The sequence below is a fragment of the Trichoplusia ni genome, chromosome 9, assembly GCF_003590095.1.
Source record: "Trichoplusia ni isolate ovarian cell line Hi5 chromosome 9, tn1, whole genome shotgun sequence".
In the NCBI taxonomy this organism is placed as follows: domain Eukaryota; kingdom Metazoa; phylum Arthropoda; class Insecta; order Lepidoptera; family Noctuidae; genus Trichoplusia; species Trichoplusia ni.
In genome coordinates this window covers 7,345,858-7,357,450 of record NC_039486.1, presented here as the reverse complement: position 1 = coordinate 7,357,450, position 11,593 = coordinate 7,345,858, and the positions used below count along the sequence as shown (strand labels likewise).

Sequence of the window (11,593 nt, the reverse complement as noted above, 5' to 3'; positions counted from 1 at the left end):
ACAGGGTAGGTCATTTAGTCATTTACAAAAATTTAAGCCACTAGGCTTACCTCTACGCTTACCAGATAAAAATATGAAGTTCCTAATAGCAATACGACAGTTGACGTCTCTTTGTCTTATCAATTCAAAACATTTGAACGAATCGTTAGCATTAATCGGAAAAATATAATTAGGCGACACGTTTAGATGGAAGTCAAGTTGTCTCCATCTTCTCGATGTGTGGTTGCGATTGTGACATCTGGCGGACCTTCTTACAAACACGAAATGTCTTCTTAAACTTTAATACACTAACTGAAATTAAAAGACGTAACTTACCCACTTATCTACGACCTTTGCCCTGGTGACTTTTAATGATTCTGTAGGTGTGATCTCTATAAAAGTTGTCTGTGATAAAACATAATTTATTTAATGTAACCTTTACCAAACTGAAATAGTTGCAAAAACGTAATATAGCTGCCATAAAATCTTCGGATATACCTTCCTGCCCTAAAAGATACCCAAAACGATATCGACAGAAGTAAAACTTGAACTTTTCTTATCTTTTTATCTATTTTCATGAGTGTGGATTTATGTCTAGTGAAAATACTTACACTTACAAACCGGATTAAGTCAACCTCATTGAATAAAAACTTTTGCTGAGTTTGTAAACGCAGGCGCTTCCTCGTTTAATTTAGTTCAGTAACGTTGGAATAAAATCAGTGCGTCTTAGTAGGTACCTTCTCTAACTCTCGATTAAAGCTTTTATCGGAGGACTGATTAAGTGTCGAGACCAGGATGGATTTATTGTAAAAGTTGGCCGTTCGCTGAGGTTAGTGATTCAAGCCCGCACACTTTAGTCGAATAATTGTCTACGTGATCGGAATGGAGGCTTCCTGCCGCCTTTAATAAGATCAGATAAAGAGCTCACGCTGCTGCAGGTGTGTGCGCAGATCTATTCAACTGTGGCTCAATATCCCTCCGAGCTTATTATACTTAAACACGAATTCTCCTCGGTGAAATTATATTACTCGGCGACACTGACGATGCCGTTCGCTCGGACGCCTGGACGCGCTTCGACATTGACTACTAAAAGAAATCAAATCAACGAATTTACTGACACCTTCATCATCAATTCCATAACATCTTAGGTTGGGTTTCGGTGTTAGTCTATGTCTTTCATTAATATTCAAATAAAAGATAGATCAATTTTCAGAACTAGATCTGACGCAATTTAGACTTTCCAGCTTATGCTAATTCTGTTACGTTCGGGATCTTCGTTAGTTTAAGCACTAATCTGGAACCGAACGCATGCGACTGTCAGAAGGAAGCTTCGAATTAGTAGGATGAGGCATTTAATTCCCAAGCTCAATAAAAGATTCCTTAAAACAAAACTATTTAATTAATGTTACCTGTCGCCTATCGCACTTACCCGGAAAATTATTTGCCAACCCCTATCTCCGTTGTGATGTCGAACAAGACAACTTAGTAATTATGTCAAGATAATAGGCAGGAGCTCCCTGTACGCGCTTATATTAATTCCTAGCAATCCTAGCCTATAATGAAATATATAGTAGTACGGGCAACCAGAATATATAACTAAAAATGTATCTGTGAAAATAATATTATAATGTTAGAAAAATTATCTGCTTTATCGTAATTATCATTCCAACCTCATTTATGAACTTCCAAAAACTATTTTCTTCAAGCTAAAAATAGAAATTGATGCCTAATATAGATATATAGATATTACTTATAGTACCTAATAGATATAAATAACCATTTGATTCCAATAGAAAAGCTAAAAGTCAATAGAAAAAAGATCGTCTATAAATAAATCTGGTTTAGTTGAAAGTGAAAAATATACAAACATTTGTGCCATCGATTTGTTGGTATACTTACCCTTGTTGGGTGTAAGTATCAATAGGTCTTAAATAAATAATCAGAAACAAGGGCGGAAGGGCCTAAGTACGGGACATTAACAAGGGTCCAGTCCAATTTTCGTCCTGTCCACGTTGATATATTGAGGGCCGATGTGAAGCCGCTGCCCAACGCGCCACCCGACGACACAACTCATTTACTTTTTTCACCAGATACCGAACACAATAATTTCATTTCGATACCAAAGTCAAACTACGTATTTCATTATCGAGGTTTTTTCTTATTTGTCTTGTTATCCGCAGAATTAAATCGGAATGATACTTACTTACGTTGGAACCCATCTATGTATAAACCTAGATACAACTTACATCTAACAACTTGTAAACATAAAATAACTGTAAACACAGAATCTACGAAAGAAAACCTTCGTCAAAAGTTATTATCGTTCAGTTTCTACAAATACACTGTTTCGCAAAATAAACCTGAAAGAGAACTAGCAAAACTGTGATTTCATAAAGCATTTACAAGTCTGTCAGCTACAGCCATTGCAGAGTCTATGACTGTTCTACCTAAACATTTCGACGACTAAGAAACTGCCATAAGTGCTGGCAAAAGAAAAAGCAAAGCGACGAACGCAAATTTTCAGTCTCAGCCAACAAGTTACGAACGTTGCCGGTGCTTTAAAAATTCAGTGGATATGTACCCCGTCCGCCACGCTTGCATTTTTCGAGAGTACTAAAGTCTGCTTCGTTTATATTAAAGACCTCTATCTATTCGTTTTATCCACCCCGAATATGCTTTCACTCTCGCTGGCTTTTTATTCCGTAAAAGAAGCTTCAAGCCGCTACGTTGCTCGCTTTACAAGAACATGTTACTTACAAGCCCCGCTGAGCTCGTCTTAGTTATGAGAAGAAATTAAACTACCGACTAATTTACAACACCAAGATAAAATTCAATTAATAATTAATAATTATCAAATAACATAGGCATCTATCCCAGACATCCGATTACGGTGTCATCTGCCGGCCACAAACAGTACTTACCTACTACATAAACCGCTAAATTATCTACAAAGCAAATTTTTTGTTTTCTACTTTTTAGCGTTTCATACCGAACGATTAAGTGTCCAAGACATTATAAGTGCTGCTTCGTGTATGTGCATGTGCAGAAAGAACTCGATGAAAGGTCGGTGACGAAACTATTTGTTGAACAATGCCTAACGTTTTATTGTATAAAAAACTAGCTGATGCCCGCGACTTCGTCCGCGTGGTTAGAAGATATAAGTTATGATATATATCTGCCCTGTTTTTTCCATATTTTCCATTGTACCTTCGCTCCTATTAGTCGCAGCGTGATGGTTTATAGCCTAAATTTTAGGATATAAGGTGAAGGTGTTCTAAAATTCAGGAAGGTTTTAAAACCTTCCTCAATTAGTGGTCTATTCAACACAAAAATAATTATTCAATTTGAACCAGTAGTTCCAGAGATTAGCGCGTTCAAACAAACAAACAAACTCTTCAGCTTTATATATAAGTATAGATTACAAAGTAGTAACTAAAAGAACGATTCTTTGTGGATACAATTAACCACGACTTAAAATATCTGGGTATCAGTTTTCCGATAAATAGATTGATTACAATATTTTTCTGACAAATCTTACGACCCGGCACCTATCCTATTACCAGATATCGGCTTGACGTTGATTTCTGGGATCCCCCTTACTGCCCTTTAGACAGGGTTAATGGTAACTCAACGACTTTCCGCCAGCGTACAGCGCCAGGACTGCACGTAGAGGTTCAAATACAACTTTTATTTCAATTTCACCCCTTTATGAGTAGGTATGTATATGTATGCAAACTCCCACTCAGGCATCATTAAACCTCTATTAAAATAATTTTACTTCTTCTATCTACATTTTTGAAACTCACTCAAGTAGGTAGTAGTTATTTAATAATACACTTTTTTTTAATATCTATAAAATAAATACTGGATACATATATTCTGATTTATTGATCTGATTAATTTTCTTTCAGCAACTGATAAGATCCCTTTTCATCATCGTACAGAATTGCCGGATTGTTTTCATATTTTTGCATCAAGTATTGTTTGGTATCGAAATTATCCATGATAATTTTTAACTTCCTTAATTACATTTTAGCAAGTAAAAAAAAATAATTATGTTCAGTATATAACTGAAACTACTATAGTAAACAAAGAGGACAGCAAAATAATGATTTCATCATAAGCGCGCAAAGTGGTGGCGTTCGAATTGCTCGAATTTAATCAATGGTTTTTATTTCACTTTATAAAATAACTTGACTAAATTTTCAAGCCTGTTTATATATATTTCTATTTTAAAAATAAAAAATGATCTTAAATGAAAATTAATTTAAGACCTAGAAACCCAAAGATGTTATATAGTAGAGTATATTATAATGTCTTTTTAGAAACCATGAAACCATGCATGTTCCCTTTTGTCCATGGTTTGCTCTACAGCTACAGATTAAATTATTTTACTTACTTGGAGTGATCTGCTCTATGGGCGCTCGTTGTGTTGATCTGGTTGATCACAAACACACAAACAACGCTCGATTGGATGTTACTATCGTGTATTTTCGTTCGTAAGTTGTAAAAGAACATAATATTGTTAAGTATTTTCGATGACAGGATATTTTTCATAATTTTGTTAAGATGGAAAATAATCCAGGCTTTCCAGTGCTACGATCCGTCAAGGTATTGAAACCTGAGTTCCAAGATTTGAAGAAGATTCCAATAACGTCAGACACTGTAAGTTAAATCATATTTGTTTATATAAAAGACTACCTATAATCAATTCATTGTTACCTTTTGTTAAATTTATATATTTCAGTTTTCGCTTGGTCGTGGTTTAAAGAACTCTGTAGTTATTCCATTCATATCAATATCCAGAAGCCATTGTATTTTTCAAAAAGTCAACGATAAAGAGTGGGCTGTTCAAGATAATAGCACATTTGGTATTCAAATCAATGGACAAACACTGGGCAAGGGGCAGGAGAGAAAACTGGGCAATGGAGACCTTATTACCTTAGAGCAGACAGGAGAATTTATCTATACTTTTTTGTATGAACCTGAAGACTTCGAACTACCACGTAAACGACAAAAGATGGAGAGAGATGAAATACTTGATGATGTCAAAATGAAGTTTAGAGAGTCTCAAAACTCTCAAAGAAAATATGTTGAGGAGAAGCTACAAAATGCTAAACAGATACACACTAAATCTGTAGTACTGAAACACCAACTACAAACAGACATGAACAGAAAAATAAATCACCTTCAAAGCGAGTTTGCATTACAAATAGAAAATCTCAAGGGAGAGAAGTTGGAAGTCGAGCGACAGAAATTAATTCTTGAAGAAGAGAGAGATTTACAATTAGCAAGTGTTAAACAAGAAATGGAACAACAGATTTGTGAACTGATGGTATGAATTGATTGATTGTCTATATTTAATTTTTATCACTTGTTGGGTCAGTGGGCTGCTACACTGTTGCAGAGTCTAATGTAGTGAAGACACAGACCTATATCCCATGTTTCATTTGAACTCTTACTTTATTTCAGGACCAAATTCAAAAACAAAAAACAACTGAGGATGAGCTTATTAAAGAGAACAACTTGCTTTTGAAGAAACTTGACAAAGAAAGGGAAGAGTTCTTAGAGGAGCTTAATCGTGAAAACACTTCTAAACAAGGCATGTTAGATAAGTTGGAAGAAAAACTACGGGAGCAAGAGGAAGCCCGAGTGAAAGAGAAGGAAGAGTTTTTAGCTTTGGTGAAACAGCAAACTGATGCTATTAGATTGCTCAAAGAACAGGTAAATACATTATATCACAACTCTGTTGATATTGTCCTAGTAAATGTGAACAATAAGGTAGTTGGACAAGCTTTGATGCGCCAGTGTGCTGAAAATGTTTTTAAATTTTACAGGAATTAAAAGACTTGGAAGAAAAAAAGAGAATAAGAGAACAAGAAATGCTAGAAGAATTGAATGCCACCAAAAAGAATCTTGAAAATAAAATTCATCAAACTGAACAGGAGAAACAGAAGGCAGAACAATTGTTACAAGAGCAAATGGAACACATGAAAATGATAAGCAATCAAGATAAAAACAAAATGGAGGAATTGGTAAAATTATTCAGTCTCTGTAAACAACTTACTGTTTAACAATTAGTGCATTTCATCAATTCTTATCATCCAACATGCAAAAATCAAAATTGCTTGGTATAGCAGCTTTAACAAAATATAAATAGCAAGTGTCCCAAGTGATATGAGTATTCCAACAGTACTCAATATATACAGGTGTCCCAGATGTCGAATTTCAAGTTTTTAAATGTCTCTTATCGCTGAAATGAGTAATATGGATTTTTTTTTCCTTGATCTGTTTTCACTTGGCCTTTCATCCGGTCTCAGATTATTGTTGAGTTTTGGGACACTCTGTATAAAGAAATTAATTTACTTATTCAGAAATAATAGTTCAAAAAAAAGTTCACATTAACAATTCCATGCACATGTATGCATAGAATTGTGTATGCTGGTAAACAAAATCCTATTTTCAAAATGTTATGTTACTCATCTGTGTTGGGTGTCTAAGCCAACAATAGAACTTACATATATTTTAAAGTAGATATCAATAATGTACAGTCCGGTACGGTGTTCGGATTTACATTTGATTAAATAACATATGAAATTTCCAGATGAAGGAAAGAGAAGAGATCCAAAATAAATTGAATGAAGCACAATCCAATGCTGAGAAGTCCCTTGTGGAACTGCAGGTAGATATTTTAATACAAAAAGCTACATTTTGCCCAAAAGTATTCTATTATTGTGTAATTGCTTTTCCCATGATTTCATGTATCAATAAGATATGCTTTAAACTGTAAAGAAATCGTTATATATTTGCAGTGTTTAATTTTTGGGCATAACAATCTAAATATGTATTTTTATTTTTAAATTGTATGTTACTTTTGATCAATAGATACGAGTAAGAGACAGAGAAACTGAGTTAGCAACACTAGCTGCAGAAAGGATTCATAAACAAGCGGAACATTCAAGTGCAGTCATCAGTACTTTACAACAACAACTTGAAACGGTAACTGAATATTATAAAACATCTTTGTAGAAGTGCAAGTAATAAGTCCCTAGAGTTTTAAATAGTCCAAAACCAACTCCAGTGTTCTCGAATAAGATATCGGTGATCTTAATCTAGATATTCACATAGTGGCTTTGACACACCTTTTAAAGCTATTACTCAATAAGAAAATTGTTAAAAAAAATTGCAGGTTCAAAATCGACTACATAAAGTTGAGTCAGAGAAGAACACAATTTTGGAGAATCTGTGTGCACCCGAGCAGGCTGGCGAGGGATCTTCAAAAGAAATGGTTATAACACAAGTGGGAGACCTCATGGAAAGTGAACTGCAGTGTGTCATATGTGCAGAACTGTTTATCACAGCCACCACACTCGGGTGCTCACACACATTTTGCAAGTATTGCATCACTAAGTGGAAGAGAAAGAAGAGGGATTGCCCAATATGCAGGCAAGACTTAAGCACTTTTTTGCATACAAATAAATATCCTAATGAATAAAGAGAACCCTGGGCTGAAAGCCTACTGTACCTTAGCCAGGCTACATTAGGATTGTCTACCACTTGACTAAGGTTCAGCTAATTTAAAGACTTTTGAGAAAAATGTAAGGAGTTTCTTGCCGGTTCTTCTCCATAAGAATGACACTTTGGAACCATGCAACTAGAATCAGTTATGTAACATGTTAAAAGTGCCTAGAAAATGGCCTATTTGAAATAAAAACTTTTGATTTTCAGTCTGTAAATTCTATAAGGATTTACATATTCTTTTAATACCTCATTTCTCCATTCCAGAGCACCAATTAGTTCACAATGCAGAAGTTTAGTACTAGACTCGTTTATCGAGAAGATGGTACAAAATCTAAGTGAGGCTACGAAAATAAGAAGAAAAGAAATATTACAGAGTAGACAAGGTATGTGGTGCTAGTTTCTCTTTCTTTGAAGGTTTGTTACTACGATGATTTCAACCAACATAAGATTTAATCATTCATTAAGGATGTGTAAGCAATTCGGTTTCAACACGCGTCATACAATTGCATAACTTCGTTATTCAAAGTACAATAGTCCGAGTCTGATTTGATTGGTACATTTACTAATTGTTTTTAGTTTTGTTTCCTTTGGGTTAATGTTCATTTAAGTAAGTCGTAATTACTTTGAATAGTTTATTTCAGTTATAGGTTCTTGGTCCTTTTTTGTATGAACCCTCATGGGGAACCCTCATGGACTGGAAGGGGTAGTGTCCGACTTTGACTGACTAAACCTAACCGCCGGGTGACGTCACCCGCGTTTAATACCGACACGTGGTGCTCATAATTTTTGTAGTAAAATTGAATTAATGTCTAGCCTGTGCAAATTTTCACAGTTTACAACTATTATTTTTTTAAACAATAATATTCTTCATATGAATTGCAAACACTAAACACAGATTCTGAAGGTAATCAAAGCTTTGAAGCAAATTAAAATAATACTATTCAACATTGTTCCAAGAGTCCTTAGCCAAATAACGTTTTTGTTTGCTTTAATTCAAGTCTTGTATTTTAATATAAAAGTAAAAATACTGATAAATAAACGAATGTCTAATTTGTAGAAAACATAATGTAAATTACTGAAAATACTACATATTGAGCCATATACTGAGTTAATTTCAAAGTAATTAACTCAGTTCTTAAGAATGAGAAAATTATTAGTTCAATAATGACTTGATCTCGGGACCTATAGCCATGTTTTATATTATAAGCTATATTGCAAATGTAGAGATATGCTGCTCTACGCAATAATAATATTACTTTGGTGGTAAACCCTCAGGCAGTCAAGCCTGTTTCTTATATAACTTACTTACAAAAAGTAGCGAGTGTAAACATACTCGCTACATAAATAATGACAGCTACAACGGGCTATTCAATATTCCTTTATTATTTTCTATTATTTAGAATACATATAAAGTAAGTGGTACTGATTAACTCTCACCTTGTCCTATAGTACAGCATGTCCTGCTTTCCTAGCTGAGTTTTTAATTTAGTTCGTATTAGTCGCAATCGAAATTTATTTCGCGAAATCACTCTAATAGTTTGATGAGGCTGTGTTGGTTGCAGAACTCGTGGCTGAACTGGCCCAGAAGACCAACGCTCGTGCCAACTGGTATGCTAATCTATAACATCAATAATAATTAGCTGTAAATATTAATTAAAATGGAGATACTCGCCGGTTTTTCTCCATACGGCTTTTAAGAACGCGCAACTGGAAGCATTTATTTATTTCGAATGTGCCAGAGTAATGCCTAGTTAAAATAAGTAATAAGTAAATATAACATATCAACATGTAACCGAATTAAAATTAATTTAAGTTTCTCTCATGCATCTGCATGAAAGGTGAGGGTTAACAACACACATACAACTAAGTGGCTTGTAACAGGGTTTAGTAGTAGCACTAGCAGCAATGAGGCACTTGTATCACGAGGCTAATTTCTCCATTCTTTCCAGCCGAAGAATCAGCGCCATCAGTAGGTCCGCCTTGCACCAAGCGGCGCAGGAACAGGGGTTCGCGACATTGTAAGTTTAATTTTTATTATTTACGCCGCGCGCCGTCCCGGTTTACTAACAATTGATTATAATAATGCAGACAAAAACACGAAAATTAAGTACTTAAGTGAATTGCCTCCGAAAGAAACCTTACAGCGTACATTTAAAATCATGTCACTTAAAAAGTAATGTTGTGACAAAAGGATGTTGCCTGAATTGACCATCTTGTTTGCCGACAGCAACTCTGGTAAAAGCAGTAAACATTTGCCTTTGCCAGACTCAACTAACTGAATAATTCTATTTGCAGCGAGGAATATTTCGCATACCAATACGGCGGCGACTTCCCCGGCTTTGATAGTGGATTTGACGTGGTTACCGACGCAGAACTCGACGATATCATCGCCGGCGGTATGTATTTACTTTAACTTTCTTCAAAGCTTAGTTAAATGGTTATGCGAACGTCTTGTGGCACCTCCCTATCACTTTCCACAATATTGCGTTTGTGTTTGCTTCCTCCTTTATGACGACAATTAAATCTCATGTGAAATTAATAAATAAAGCAAAGTAGTTACAAAGATATATATGCATAGTGATTAAGCATCGTTTAATATTAATTTAGGAGAGGGATATAATATTGGTGGTGGAAGAAGACGAGACCTCCCGGTCCCGGGACTGCCAGACTCTTACTACGGAGGCTACGGGCGCTGCTTCCGCTGCGGCGCGCGCGGACACTGGGCCCCCGGCTGCCCCGCACTGTAGCTCCTAGCGCTAACAACCGCCAAATCAAATCACCCTTGAACACTAAACCTATTTACCGGCTTTAAAACATAGATCTACGTACATATGATTATCAGAAGATAAACAGCTTCGAGTATGTCAACAAGATCCGGATAATTTATTGATTTGCAATTTGTTTTACATATATTGTATTATTTTATTAGAATTTGTCAATTTTGTTTAACCCTACGAGGTCAACGTGTAGAAGAGAGAAAATGCTAATTGAATTATACTACAAACACTATGTAATTAGTATGCACGTCTGTTGCACTTAAGTTACTTACGTAGCATTTAAATTTGTTAATCAGTCAAGCTGGTAACAAGATTGCGCTTTTGGAGGAAAAATATGTCATGTCTATTATTCTGTGTTTTATACTGCATTGTACGTATCAATATTTATTAGTTTCAACCAAAGAGGCTGCCCTAGACTAAAGCTAACCGATATTGACATAGTGAATCTGATTTACATGAGATATATTATGCCAAATCACGCCATTTAAATTTAAATATGAATGTAAAAAAGTAGCCATCATAATGTAAAACTATAAATAAAAAAAATCTAGTAATGATAATTACAATTTTAAGAATTATTTTAAATTGATGGAACATGACTTTACCAAAACTATTGCTAATTATATTTTTATTGAATGTAATTTTACTCTAAAATTGTATCAACAATAACTATTTTCATTTACAGGCTGATTCTACCTCGTAGTACGATGCTGTTGAAAACCGCCTCTTCTCGTTATCGTGTGACGAATTTGAATTTCCAACAGGTGGCTTAAAGGAAATATTGAGCATTAGATACTTGCTCTAAATCATTTGTGATATAAGTAACGGAGTTACAGAATATTGCTGTTGTGTTGTTCTGTTAGTTTGTTGTTCAAAGTTACTTTAGCGGTGCAGCCTACGACTTTTATTAAATGTATAATTTATCATCATCATTGGCCTAGCCTTTTCCCAACTATATTGGGGTCGGCTTCCAGTCTAACCGGATTCATTTTAGTACCAGTGTTTTACAAGGAGCGACTGCCTATCTGGCCTCCTCAATCCACTTACCTAGGCAACACCCTTGGTTAGACTGGTTGCTAGACTTTCAAGCTTCTGATCCAAGTACCTGTAACGACTGTCAAAGATGTAGAAATAACAGCCAGGACCGGGACCCACAATTTAACCTTTTTTTTTTTTTTTTTGTTTAGGCGGGGGAAAAACCCACAATTTAACCTGCCTTCCGACACAAGAAAAAATAAATGTATAATTTATGTTAAATAATAATATCTATTGAGTAGAGATACATGAAGCATATTTGGAATAATTAGAATATTTAC

General features: G+C 35.0%; 1 protein-coding gene across 4 annotated transcripts; it reads left to right on the top strand.

Annotated features, from left to right (window-relative positions):
* The first annotated feature begins 4,384 nt into the window (after nucleotides 1-4,384).
* On the top strand, nucleotides 4,385-11,411 carry LOC113497420 (E3 ubiquitin-protein ligase RNF8-like). 4 transcript variants are annotated; one of them, XM_026876967.1, is made up of 12 exons: nucleotides 4,385-4,644; nucleotides 4,727-5,314; nucleotides 5,452-5,703; nucleotides 5,817-6,014; nucleotides 6,584-6,661; nucleotides 6,865-6,978; nucleotides 7,169-7,425; nucleotides 7,765-7,883; nucleotides 9,063-9,108; nucleotides 9,450-9,518; nucleotides 9,796-9,896; nucleotides 10,108-11,411. In XM_026876967.1, the coding sequence occupies exons 1-12, from the start codon at nucleotides 4,549-4,551 to the stop codon at nucleotides 10,245-10,247; spliced, it is 2,058 nt and encodes a 685-aa protein (XP_026732768.1). In that variant the 5' UTR covers nucleotides 4,385-4,548; the 3' UTR covers nucleotides 10,248-11,411. The 4 variants fall into 4 exon arrangements, with proteins under 4 accessions (XP_026732768.1, XP_026732771.1, XP_026732770.1 ...); XM_026876970.1 differs by having other exon boundaries at nucleotides 4,386-4,644; nucleotides 10,963-11,411; XM_026876969.1 differs by lacking the exon at nucleotides 9,063-9,108 and having other exon boundaries at nucleotides 4,386-4,644.
* The last annotated feature ends 182 nt before the right edge of the window (nucleotides 11,412-11,593 follow it).

Bases quoted from the DNA above. Each gene is read 5' to 3' on its own strand.
- LOC113497420 (XM_026876967.1), top strand. From the start codon at position 4,549: ATGGAAAATAATCCAGGCTTTCCAGTGCTACGATCCGTCAAGGTATTG. The intron at 5,315-5,451 runs GTATGAATTGAT...ACTTTATTTCAG, and splicing joins AACAGATTTGTGAACTGATG to GACCAAATTCAAAAACAAAA. The intron at 9,519-9,795 runs GTAAGTTTAATT...TTCTATTTGCAG, and splicing joins GAACAGGGGTTCGCGACATT to CGAGGAATATTTCGCATACC.